The sequence below is a fragment of the Tachysurus fulvidraco genome, chromosome 9, assembly GCF_022655615.1.
Source record: "Tachysurus fulvidraco isolate hzauxx_2018 chromosome 9, HZAU_PFXX_2.0, whole genome shotgun sequence".
Lineage (NCBI taxonomy): Eukaryota > Metazoa > Chordata > Actinopteri > Siluriformes > Bagridae > Tachysurus > Tachysurus fulvidraco.
In genome coordinates, this window is record NC_062526.1 from 25,312,918 (window position 1) to 25,326,416 (window position 13,499).

The 13,499-nt window shown below is 41.4% G+C and overlaps 1 protein-coding gene across 3 annotated transcripts in view; it reads left to right on the forward strand.

Moving 5' to 3' along the window:
- The window catches only part of LOC113654797 (tyrosine-protein phosphatase non-receptor type 14-like), a 60,435-nt gene that overhangs the window by 24,772 nt on the left and 22,164 nt on the right, over window positions 1-13,499 (forward strand). For 2 of the 3 annotated variants that reach the window (XM_047818310.1, XM_047818309.1), the window contains exons 4-14: window positions 2,953-3,068; window positions 4,255-4,322; window positions 4,635-4,705; window positions 5,004-5,091; window positions 5,186-5,274; window positions 5,396-5,483; window positions 5,766-5,848; window positions 6,004-6,055; window positions 9,189-9,258; window positions 10,751-12,042; window positions 12,219-12,476. In XM_047818310.1, coding sequence (XP_047674266.1) covers window positions 2,953-3,068; window positions 4,255-4,322; window positions 4,635-4,705; window positions 5,004-5,091; window positions 5,186-5,274; window positions 5,396-5,483; window positions 5,766-5,848; window positions 6,004-6,055; window positions 9,189-9,258; window positions 10,751-12,042; window positions 12,219-12,476 — 2,275 coding nt within the window. The remainder of the gene's footprint in view (window positions 1-2,952; window positions 3,069-4,254; window positions 4,323-4,634; window positions 4,706-5,003; window positions 5,092-5,185; window positions 5,275-5,395; window positions 5,484-5,765; window positions 5,849-6,003; window positions 6,056-9,188; window positions 9,259-10,750; window positions 12,043-12,218; window positions 12,477-13,499) is intronic. The other variant, XM_027165062.2, reaches the window with a different exon arrangement.

Below are 13,499 nucleotides of genomic sequence, written 5' to 3' on the forward strand. Positions count from 1 at the left end.
TTGTTGATAGATTCTGTCTGCCGTTTTTGTTTCGCCTCCCACTTTTCCTCTGCGGCTTTTAGGGAAAGATGTTTCTCACAACTTTTATCACGTCCATTTCTCACACCAGTGCACAAACATAAACACACACACAGACAGACACACACTTCAAACTTCTCTGTGGGAGTTAAACTCGAGGTGCTTGTCTAGCCCTGCTGGTTAAGCAGTCAGCCATGTCAGAGTGCTTGTTAGCCCTCACAACACGAAAGGTCAATGTCTCACACCTGGCCTGAGTCACCGGTTGTGTGTGTGACTGTGTGTGTGTGTGTGTGTGTGTGTGTGTGTGTGTGTGTGTGTGTGTGTGTGTGCATGTGAATAAAATATATGGATGTTTAAAACGAGGCGATGAGTGTATCTGATTAATGCGAAACACAATCTGCGCTTGGCCTACTACTGCAGCTGTGAAAATCACCTCGAGCTGTGTGTGTGTGTGTGTGTGTGTGTGTGTGTGTGTGTGTGTGTGTGTGTGTGTATGTATGTATGTGTGTGAAATTTACTCAATGATCCACTCACCACATTCTCGGTGAATTACCTTCATTAGAATATTTCTGAGAACGGCTGGCTAAGGGTGCCAAAACTTTTCCCCACATTAAATGAGTGTCGTGTTTTCGACAGTTATCGTAAACCGAGTCTAAAAATATCACAGTGTTAAGATATAAGACGTGTAGTGAAACAAAAAAGTCGTTTTTTTTTTTTTTTTATTGGCTGAAATTAAAATAGCTAAAATACAAAATACACTAATTGAGTTTTGAAAAAAGTTCTTTTTTTGCAGGTAAACCACAGAAGGTCGCGATATAATACTGTATGTACACGGCCAGAGTTGTCGCGTTTCCTCACACTCGCCTAATCATAATGTATTTTGCAGTTACACCAGCCTTGACCCTATTCAGACAGGATTAGTGTCACTGGGTGTCATATTGGTTTTGTGTCTCTTCCTGTAAGCTTTTTATTGTAAATGTTGAAAAAAATTGAAGGGGCGGGACTTCCAGGCGGCATCAGTTAAAATCAGCGGTTAGAAACACGTAATTCCAATCGTTTTATTGTCGGGGGAGGGGGGGGGGGACCTCGTGGTGTATTTTGGCGCAATGCAGGTTTTATTGTAAGGCGATTTTTTGTTTTTCTTCTTCTTTATTTATTCACACACTCGGTATTTAATTTCTTCTGCATTCCTCCTCCATTAGATGACGTCTAGCACACCTGGACTTTGTTTTGTAGAGCTTAGCCTTGAAATCGCAGCTTTCTGGGGCATTTCTAACCCCCCCACATGTAGACACACACACACACACACACACACACACACACACACACACACACACACACACACACACACACACACATACACACTCAGAGGTTAGCAATGATTATTCCAGACCACAGGCCAAAACATAAATACAGACTGGAAAGCACCTCTAGCTTCACAGATACACACAGTCACTCTCTCTATCTCATACCCCTCACACACACTCTCACACACACACACACACACACACACACACACACACACACACACACACACACACACACACACACTTATATCAGACAGACAATATATGGTTTAAGTTTGGTCTAGTTGCTCTCTCTCAATCTCTCTCTCTTTCTCTCTCTCTCTCTCTCTCTCTCTCTCTCTCTCTCTCTCTCTCTCTCTCTCTCTCTCTCTCTCTCTATCTTTTTTAAACTGTTATTTATTCGGAGGTTGTAATCTGTCTCTGCCCTGCACTGCTAACCCGCCATTATCCAGTAAGAAGGCCATTCCAATGCCACGAAAACCCTTTAATTAGCAAAACCAGGCCACCGCCCCACCGCTGGGGGAGGAGCCAGTGTGGTTTTTTTAAGGGCGGAGTCTCTGGGCGACGAGATACACCATAAACCTAACATTCTGATGGAGAAGCGTGCACCAACATGGCCATCGACTTACATAACGACTCTACGAAGACAAAGAGAAAACTGAGATTTGTTTACAATAATAAAAAATAATAACTGATAATAACATGAATAAAGTAAAAGAGTGAAGAATTTCTATATGAGAAATATTATATACAGCTCTTTCACTTACACATAGATTCAAATACTGAAGCTTTTAACATAAGCATCATTCAGCAATGTAAAAATTAATTAAATAATTTATTAACTAATTCATTCATTCATTAATGAGACTTACTTTTCATATGACTCAATGTCATGGTAAGAATAACAAGACATTTCATTGGTCCTCACAAAACATTTATTTTTTTACCGAATGTGCAGTAACGTTTAAACAAACAAATTACATATATACTGTACATGAGACTTCGTGGCACAACAAGATACCCTACTTTATTATTTTTTTTCTAGCTTGCTACAAACAAACAAATAAATAAACAAATTAATTAATTAATTAATTAACTGATTTCTTACTTACTTAATTAATTAATTAATTTAAAAAAGAGACATTTTTATTTTGATGTGAAAACACAGTGTAGGAATAGCTGTCCATTTTGAAATTGTGGGGACATTTTGTCGGTCCTTACAGAACCTGCTTTCACAGAAACAAACAAACAAAAAAGAGTAGAAAAATAACTAAATGTGATAGAAATGTTTTCGTTTAGGTTTAGATGTAGTATCAGCTATGTTGATACTTATATCCGAAGAAGGTCCTCAGAAGTTTGACCCCTGACAAGTCCTTATAAAACATTACTTACATCTCTGTTTAAAACTTGGCTTTATTTCCTGGAATGTCTGTATACTTAAGAGAAAAAAAAACCTTACAATGTACAGTATATTTCTGAGGACATCATTTCCCCTTACATTATCACTATTTCTCATTTTGTCATTCTATGATGAAATCACTGCAAGCTAATTAGCCAAGCTATTGGTTTTATTATTAGAAAAATCCCCTAGCATCTTTTTTTTGTGATATTTTCTACACACTCGTAGATGCCTTTCCTTTCCCAGGTATCAGTACTACCTGCAGGTGAAGAAGGAAGTGCTTGATGGGCGCCTTCACTGCACTGTGGAGCAAGGCATTCGACTCGCCGGTCTCGCTGTCCAGGGTAAGTGTGTGTGTGTGTGTGTGTGTGTGTGTGTGTGTGTGATCTTATTGGTAGCATGGTGCTGTCATACCTAATATGGTATTAAGAGCAGGAGAGCAGTTATCCACTTGAACTGCTATCAAACCTGTTAGCCAGCAGCTCACCGGAATGTAAACATTAAAAGACAAGAGGCAGAACGTGTAGTTCGTACATCATGCAAGAATCCAAACAGAAAGATAGCACAGAACATAATGAAACACAGGAGGAAAGAAAGAGAACAAGATAACATGCGGCGAGAACCTCATTCTATCCTGTCGCTCTCTTTGTAAGACACACTCAGGTGCGGAATGTCGAGAGATAGGATTACCATATTGAGTAAAAAGCACAAAAAGGCGACGGGACAGATTTAGAGAGCGATGCCGGGAAGCAAGTCGTGGAAATATTAGCGATTTTATTTGAAGATGTGAATTTAGAGTTAAAGTAGATCACACTGTGTGATATATAGGATGTACTGTAAGCGTGAATACGTTCCCAGATAAGCGTCTAGACGTACGCTGTAGTGCCATGTACGGACAAATAACCACGACGTCTAAAGGGTCACATAGTAGATATGTTTATAGCCTACGTACATACATTAGCTGCTGTCTTTGTTCCTGTTCTCCTTAATAAGAAAAAAAAAGCATGTAGCTAGCACTAACTCAAAGCTAGCACAAACATAAAACCCAGAAACTTTATATATTACAAAACACTGATATCGGAGACGCCTTCCATTAATTTTACCTAAATGTCTTCTTACAGAAAAGTTTAACATACAGTTATATATTTTTTTTGTTGTTACCTAGCAACCAGAAAGCGCAAACTCCTTTACAAAAGCTGTTAATGTTAACTCGAAACTGGAGACTTCTTCTATGAATATTAAATAAATGTTTCCTTAAAGAAATGAACAAGAACAGTGATAAGTCCTATGTTGTTGCTATAGAAACAATACCGTAGTTGCGATTTAAAGAAAACAAGTCGACCAGTCAGATTTGAGAGCCATGTGTTGCTGTCAGTGTCCAGCTGTTTGTCGTTGATGGAAAATAGAAATCTTTTGTAAAGCAGGAACAAAACAAATAGCCTGAGTAACGTAATTGTGTTTTTTGTTTGTTTGTTTGTTTGTTTGTTTGTTTGGATGAATGACTGATCTTCTCGGTTTCTGTCTCTGCAGCCGACTTCGGAGATTTCACTCAATATCTGTCTCAGGATTTCCTCAGGGAATATGTTTTGTTCCCTGTGGTAAGTGTGTGTGTGTGTGTGTGTGTGTGTGTGTGTGTGTGTGTGTGTGTGTGTGTGTGTGTGTGTGTGTGTGTGTGTGTGTGTGTGTGTGTGTGTGTGCCTCAGGGTATGCATTCTTTTCACACTGTAGCAGCAGCATACCTGCATGTCATGTAAACACGCTAGAACAGTGTATTCCTCAGAGAGAAAGAGGTATCACAGGTGTATCAGGTGTGTGTGTGTGTGTGTGTGTGTGTGTGTGTGTGTGTGTGTGTGTGTGTGTGTGTTTGTTACATTTTGTTTTATTCACACGTTTATCTGTTTCTTGTCTAGAACTGGCCCCACGTCGACGAGGTGTTGGACGAATGGACTCAGAAAGTGGCTGAAGAACACAAGAGTCACTAGTAGGGAACTCACATAATGTTTATTCTACAGATTATTAAAGATTAGAGCAAAAAAAATGTCTCATGTAGATTAGTTTGTTTTTTTTTTACATTTTAACAGGTATATTAGTTTAGAATAACAGCTCACATGAATTATATAGATTAGAATCCATTTTTGTATCTTATAAACTATCTTATTTGCATGAGTGTTACAAATAGCACTTTTCTCTCTCTGTCTCTGTGTGTGTGTGTGTGTGTGTGTGTGTGTGTGTGTGTGTGTGTGTGTGTGTGTGTGTGTGTGTGTGTGTGTGTGTTTCAGTCAAATGCAGGTTGCAGATGCAGAACTGCTCTACATTAAAGAGGTGGAGAAACTAGATGGATTTGGCCAAGAGAGCTTTGCTGCTAAAGTATGACACACACACACACACACACACACACACACACACACACACACACACACATATGTTTCTCATGATTTGAGCTTGTTCGTTTCCTCTTCAGGACAACTACACCAACGACATCTTCATCGGAGTTTCGTTTATCGGAATCTTTGCCAAGCACAGAAACGGGAGATCTATCATGCTTCATCGGTGAGTCTGACCTTTGACCCTAACGTTCCTAACATATGAAGAGTTTTTTTTTTTTTTTACGTAGCTCGAACTGCTAACTGCTCTCAGACAAGGTCAGGCTGACTCACTTCCTCTCTCGTAGGTGGAAGGACATCGGCACCATCGGGCACAACAAGTCGGCTATCACCGTGGAGATAACCAGCAAAGACGACACCATCATGTTTCACATGGTCAGTGTTGAGACTGTGAGCTCACCAAGGCCGTCTCACGGGAAACTCTGTGACGTGAAGTCTTTCCTGTCTGCAAAACAAACAGCTAGCTTTGTGCATTCCGCCCATTCTTAGCTAGCACAGATTTCTGAAAAAATGTTACTAATGTTACTAAGTTATCTCTGTAAACAACACGGACAGTTCCAGTTAGTTATCATGGACCGAGTCGATGCTTTGAAAACATTTTTAAGATTGTTTTTAAATGCTTTTAAGATTGATTGATTGTATTTTTTCCCCTTTTAGGAGGATATAGAGATGGCTAAATACATAGCACGCCTCTTCACAGCCAGACACAAGTTTTACAAACAGAACAAGATCTGTGTAGAGTGAGTTCCCCACAAACATTTCCGTCCCACTGCTGAAATCTGTGGCTCCTGCACACACACACTGTGTACAACACCGCCACCTGTGGTGGATCAGTGTAATCGCTCGTAACCATAACCATGGTTTTGTTTTCTGGTGCTTTTTTTTTTGTCTTCAGGCCGACCCATTCTCCTGTCACTATACGGAGAAGATCCCCTTGGAACAGGCAGGCAAGTTCACCTGTCACCTAAAAAAAGTTCACCACAATTTAAGTCTTAGACAAGTTTTCTTCCTAAAGAGCATCTATAAAGACAATCTGCATAGACTCTGGTATTCATATGTGCTATATCATAATGTCCTAGGTTATTCATGGCTGCTCACCGGGTTGATATTTTTACGGTTCCGAATATTTTAGGTAACAACGTGTTTAAAGCTCGGACAGATTTCTTTGTAAAACCGACCTGCAATAATCTTTATCTATAATTTACAATTTTAGCTATCAGTTAAAATTCTGTAGCTATACCTGGAGATTTAGGCCACACCCACTTGTTTGGTGCTTTTTTTTAAAATGCAAACTGTTATAAAATTGAAAACGTAAACCCACCTGATGAGGTTGTCCAAGTATTCTAAAAAAAAAAAAAACTCTTTATTTAAAGACTCAAATAATTATTAGCCAGTTTACTCTACAAACTTTACTATATTCATTCATTCACTACCGCTTATCCGAATTTCTCGGGTCACGGGGAGCCTGTGACTATCTCAGGCGTCATCGGGCATCGAGGCAGGATACACCCTGGACGGAGTGCCAACCCATCGCAGGGCACACACACACTCTCATTCACTTACACACACACACACTACAGACAATTTTCCAGAGATGCCAATCAACCTACCATGCATGTCTTTGGACCGGGGGAGGAAGCGTTACTATATTAGACTATTTATTTGTTTATTTGAAAATTCTTGTAGCCAGATTTACCAAACCATATTCGGTCTCGACTTCAAGTTTTCTTTCTCTCATGCGGATCTCTGACCATCAGCACATTTTGAAGTGGTCGGAGGTTCTCGAGGTTTGTTTGGGAAGAAGGCAAGACTCATCGAATGTGGTGTTGAATAAACAGCGCCTACTTAAGTTCTGAGTCAAGGCTCTAAACATACTTCCTTTAAATCCGAAGTACACTGAAAACCACCAGCATCCTGTAAAAACAGGCTCATTAGATGAACATCAATTGTGTTCTCTGTCGTAGTCTACAATAAAATCTCAAAACATTTCATTGTTTTTACATTTAAAACGCAGCAAACAATAATACGCCGGTTATCCCGATGCTCATTTTTAGTAGCCGGACGTCTAAAGCCGAGAATTTTCCGAGGCCACCCTGCACCAATTTACCTAAATCCCATTATTAGTTATTTACTCAAGGTGTTTTCCTTTGAGACAAATCTCATTTAATATACACCATAATAGTGAGATTATGATTAGCATTTGCCTTTGAACTGCTATAAATTTAAAGAGTGTAAATCAGAGGGAAAGTGCAAATCTGTAGCTCTGAGGTGGTTAAGCTTCCCCAGAGGGACGTTAGGTCTCAGTATAAAGCGGTCTCTTATTTCAAGACTAACAATGCAGCTAAAAGCAGCACAATGGCCTTCGGTGCACCGACCGCGGCCCTGAGGCTCTCCGTGTACACGGAGGACATGTTAAGGATTTCGTGTGCGAACGGATGTGCTCAGAGTGAATTAAACGGGTGCGTTAATGATGAACGGAAATTACAAGACGAGATTTAAGGATGAAGAAATGAGTGGATCTTAAAGAACAACGGTCACCTTCTTTTGTACATTCTAAAAAAATAAATTTAAGTGTGTCAGAATAGAAAAAAAAAACACCTTAAATATGTAATATAACAGCCTAATTGTAACGAAGAGTCGTAAGGCTAGCGATCCATTTGCAGCTTTTTAAAGGACGAACTCGTAGTCGGACAGGCAAGGTCAGGGCAGGTAAACACGATATCAGAGGGCAGGCAGAAATCGGAAATGGTAAGACAGGCAAAAGGTCGAGGAAACGGAAACAGAAACGAAAACCAGAACAGAGAATACACAGGAAATGCTCAGAATGATTGCCAGGACAAATCAAGACTTCGCACTAGTGTCAAGTTCATCTTCTGCTTATATAGGAAGTGGCTGATGAGGAACAGGTGGCGAGGTGTAGTCCGGGAGAGCTTTAGTAGTCTGGAGACACTTCTCCATGTTGGTGTTCGGTGGGCGTGGATGGTGCGCTGACCGTGACACTAATGGTGGCAAACATGCAAGCAAACTTTGGCAACAAAAATACTTAGCCTTTTCTGAGAGCTTGTAAGTAAACAGGTTGAAACGGAACCGCAGCTTGACTTGACAAAAGCGGCTGAAAAGCTCTTTAAAACCCAAGAAATTCCAAGATACAAAAAAGGTCTCATGATATCATCTGGAATTCTTCCACCTTCAAACAGTAAAATACAGAGCTAATAGAAATGTGTGGTAAGGGATAGTGTTTATGAGAGGAGACCATCACACGGTCAATAAAGCATGTTTTATTATAAACAAAACAAAAAGATTAATATAATATATGTGAAATTTTTGTCCAATCTGTGAAATCCAATCAGTGAAATCCGACGAAAAAAGTGGGGACCTTTAAAATATTGCATTATTTCATTAAATAAATCAAACTCATTATATGATCGGATGTGAAACTGCGCTCCATATTAGTCCGAAATTTCAACAGCAAAAACGAATGTGGATGGAGATGACGCCATGATTTTCTACAGGCACAACAGGGACTTCCGGACGGTTTTATAGATTTTTATGGACCTGAATATTCATTCATTCATTCATTCATTTTCTACCGGGGAGCCTGTGACTATCTCAGGCGTCATCGGGCATCGAGGCAGGATACACCCTGGACGGAGTGCCAACCCATCACAGGGCACACACACACACTCTCATTCACTCACACACTACGGACAATTTTCCAGAGATGCCAATCAACCTACCATGCATGTCTTTGGACCGGGGGAGGAAACCGGAGTACCCGGAGGAAACCCCCGAGGCACGGGGAGAACATGCAAACTCCACACACACAAGGCGGAGGCGGGAATCGAACCCCCGACCCTGGAGTTGTGACGCGAACGTGCTAACCACTAAGCCACCGTGCCCCTGGATCTGAATATTACTATGTTATTTTTGTACATATATTGTACAGAACTTGTCATTTACTAGTTCATGATTTATGCTTATGATTTTTGCAGAATTACTCACTGCTGTGTAGCTCGAACTATTAGTTTTCTGTATTCTGTCATGTTTTATTTATATCTGTTCTCCACGTCTCCTTCTCAGCATAGACCACAGTCCTGTATTGCACACTCTCAATATCCTGATCACTATCAGGATACCCAAAGCTCTCAAGGTAAACAAACACATACACCCACACACACACACACCCACACACACACACACACACACACACACACACACACTTCCTGGTAGACTTTCTGTCATGACGTGTTTTCCCAGATACTCCTCTGAATCACGGTTCTGTACCGCCCCCTGTTTTTCACTACCAAATCTTATCTTATCACAGCATCACCGCAGATGGGTTTATTTAGGATTAAAAGTTAATAAAAAAACATTTGGGCAGTTAACAGTGAATAAAAGTTACATTTGCTGCTGTGTTGAAACCTGCAAATTGAGATGTCGGTGGTCCGATCGGCTGAGAATTCTCAAGACATTCTCTAATTCTCTAATTTCTCTCTCAATTCTCTAATTCTCAGCCAGTCGGACCACCGACATCTCAATTTGCAGGTTTCAACACAGCAGCAAATGTAACTTTTATACACTGTTATCTGTCTATACGTATTTATTTATTTTTTTAATCTCCGCTATTAGTAAAGTTCTAGCATTTTAAACTTCTTACAAAAAAAAAGAATCAGGACTATGTCTGGTGTATGATGCCACATAAACTATTCAGATGCTTTAATCTAATTATTTATGAACCAGATGAAGTTCGAGGCAGATGTTTAAGATGTTCACTGCGATTCTCATTAACACATAAACATATATATATATATATATATATATATAAATAAAGAGAAATCTGTAATTAATGGTTTTGTATACGTCTGCATACCTCCAGGTCTGTGACAATCTTTCTGTCTCTTCCCTGTCTCTGTCTCACACACACACACACACACACACACACACACACACACACACACAGACTCAGGCACACCTTCCTAATCCTTGATGTCAGCTCTCTAATTATTTTGTTTTTGATCTCTTTGCTGGAAATTAACACACACACACACACACACACAACACGACCACATGATAAGCAGGGTATGTGAGTTAATCACTGTGCCGCTAGGTTTGAAGTTGTTTAATAGAGCTAAGGAAACTTCCGTGACCCAGAGTCTTTTATTGCTTTACTGTGGCTCTGATCCTCTTACATAAACTTGCAGTAATGAAGCCTGGAATATCTGAAGGTTCCGTTTGTTAAATGTGGCTGTGTTTGAATCAAGTTAAGTAAATTAACAGCTAGTCGTATTGTTTTTACTGGAGTTGATCAAAACTACAATTTCAAACTTATGTTGTTTTTTTTTTGTTTGTTTTTGTTTTTTTTTAAACTGTTATATAGTACCATGGTTGTACCACTGTCATTATTACTAGCGCAGTTGCGACTAGCAGTCAGGTATCACTGTTAGCAAGTTCTCACTCACAGGTTATCAGCAATATTCATGTCTTATTATGAGGAACGTTCCCAATTAAGCACAGTTACAACAGAGACTCGGCTTTACTAGTTTGCGATCTGTGTGTTGATGAGTGTGATGATGACGCATTGACGACGGTATTAGCATGAAGCTTTGAACTGATCTTTTTGATCTGTCTCTCTGTCCCAACAGACAGTATATTCCACGAAGACCCGTACTGTAAGTCTGAGACGAGTCTGGTGGAGTTTAGTTTCCGTAACGGCCTGGTTCCTAATGGAAGTATGTGCAGCAGTCCGAGCGTAAGCTCCCTGAACCGCTCACAGACCTTTGTTCACTCATCACCCATGTCTTCAAGCCCTAGCATCCCTGGGAGTGAGCTCATGCGGTCTGACTACATCCCCAGCCAACGGCACTCGGCCATCATCCCTCCCTCCTACAGGCCCACACCAGAGTATGATGCTGTGATGCGGCAAAAACGCTGCCACCTTACAAACACACCTACCGTTGACTGTCACAGCCAGTCACTGCGCAGCCTCAACATCAGCAACACGTATGTTTACCGTCAACCGTCACTAGTGTACAGCCAGCCGGAAATGCGTGAGCAAGGCCCTTACCCTGCGCCCTATGGCGGGGGTGGAGGTCCTCAGCCAGTATACGGACTTCATGCTGGACCCACCGTACCTCACCAGGGTCAGATGGTACATTCTATAACTGCTCAGCCACAATGTAGCGGCGCTAATGGCATTTCACATACCGTCAGCACGCCAGAACTGGCCAACACTAAGCAACAAGTGATTAACCGGACTACCCATGTGTTTAGGAACCACCAATCAAAACCTCCACCCCCTTACACAGCATCCTTTAGGCCAGCTACCAGCACCCCAGACTTGGCGAGCCATCGGCAACGCTGCATTGGAGGATCTAGTCCGGAGCTGGTGACACGTAAAGTGCAGCTGTCTGTGAAAACATTCCAGCCAGACAGCTCAGCCGTGGTGCACCAGTCGTTACAGGAGATGAGTGAGCCATTAACGGCCATGAAACACCGTTCCACACTTGCCAAACGCCACAGCATGGAAGTCGCAATGGTCCTCAAGGGAGCCAGTGTAGTCCCCTTGCCTCGAAGGAACACACTACGAGAGCAAGTGCCACCACTGATCCCTCCCCAGCAAGCACAAGTCCAACCTCCTCCACCACCTCAGCTGGCTGAGGTGCAAATGCCAGCCCAGAAATCCTCCAACCCTGACCCGACATACCAGCATCATCAAAAAACACTATCTAACGTCACCATGCTGATCCACAGCAGTGAAAGCGAAGAGGAAGAGGAGGACTATGCACCCGAGCTGGACGTCCACATACCAGGCCTGAACGAGGACATCAGTGCTCAACTGCAGGCAGCACTTGCTAACATTCCTAACAAACCACCCCCCGAATACCCTGGACTGCGGACCAGCAGCAACAACATCACACTCAGGCACCACAACCAGGTACTTCATCCCCCATGCTTGGTTACTGTTGCTATACTATATAGGTAAAGCTTTCCAGTTTTAAGAGGACATAACTAACTAACTAACTAACTAACTAACTAACTAACTAACCACATTTCAGCATATAAATTGAATGGTATTTAATCTGGTCTTCATGCTGTTGTGTTTGGATGAAGGATCGGAGTCGAGGTTCTCCAGAGGTGGTGCAGGTGCAAACACAGGTTTACGCCCATGCAGGAGGGAACCGCGGGAGACAAAGTCCGAGCCGCGCAGAGCCGGTGTGTCTGAGCGGGGCGACTCTCGGACCGTCCATCTCTGAGCCGGACCTCACCAGTGTGAAGGAGAGGGTGAGGAAAGAGCCGGTGAAAGAGAGACCTGTCTCAGAGATGTTTTCCATCGAGGACAGCATTGTGGAGAGAGAGATTGCACAGAGGGTGAGAAAGAAATCTGTTTTCTTGACTGCCACTTATAAACACACACAATCTGGATTAAATACAAAGATTATGTAAAGAATGAGCTCAAGGTACAGCAGTGTGTGTGTGTGTGTGTGTGTGTGTGTGTGTGTGTGTGTGTGTGTGTGTGTGTGTGTGTGTGTGTGTGGAGAATCATGTTGTAACTTGTGTGTGTGTTTTTGACACTCCCGTTACAGTGACATGTCTCTCCACACCCCGCCGATCCATGATGTTAACATCTCCATTATCCTTTATCCGTTTGTGCATGAGTGTACATGCACATGGCTGTTTGTGCATTGTGTGTGTGTGTGTGTGTGTGTGTGTGTGTGTGTGTGTGTGTGTGTGTGTGTGTGTGTGTGTGTGTGTGTGTGTGTGTGTTTATTAGAATACGAATATGATAAAAATCTTATTATTCTGCCACAATATATATTCGTATTCCATTCATATTGAAATGGCACAAAGGTGTTTAAAAGGGCATCTTTTGTATTATTTATTTATTTGTTTGTTTGTTTGTTTGTTTGTTTGTTTGTTTGTTTGTTTGTTTTTCTCACACCTGTAAATATTCCATCATCATTGGACTTTTCCCTACCACATGGCACCTAAGTGCTGCTGGAGCCTGAGCCATCGTCTCACATAGTTTCGTGTTCTTGTGAACCTGCTGGATCACATGGTTTAAAAAAAGAATCTAAAATGTATATTACATAACTACTGTAATAAAACTCTCTAACAATTCGATCCTGGGATAATTGTGTCACTTCCTGTCATCATTAATATTATAACAATGCAGGATTTAATTCATCATTACTGCATGGTGCAATTCAGAGGCAACAGAAGACTAAAATTACTGTTTGGTGACTGGTGGCCATGTCTGTATGTCTGTATGTCTGTATGTCTGTATGCCTGTATGTCTGTATGTCTGTATGTCTGTATGTCTGTATGTCTGTATGCCTGTATGTCTGTATGTCTGTATGTCTGTATGTCTGTATGCCTGTATGTCTGTATGTC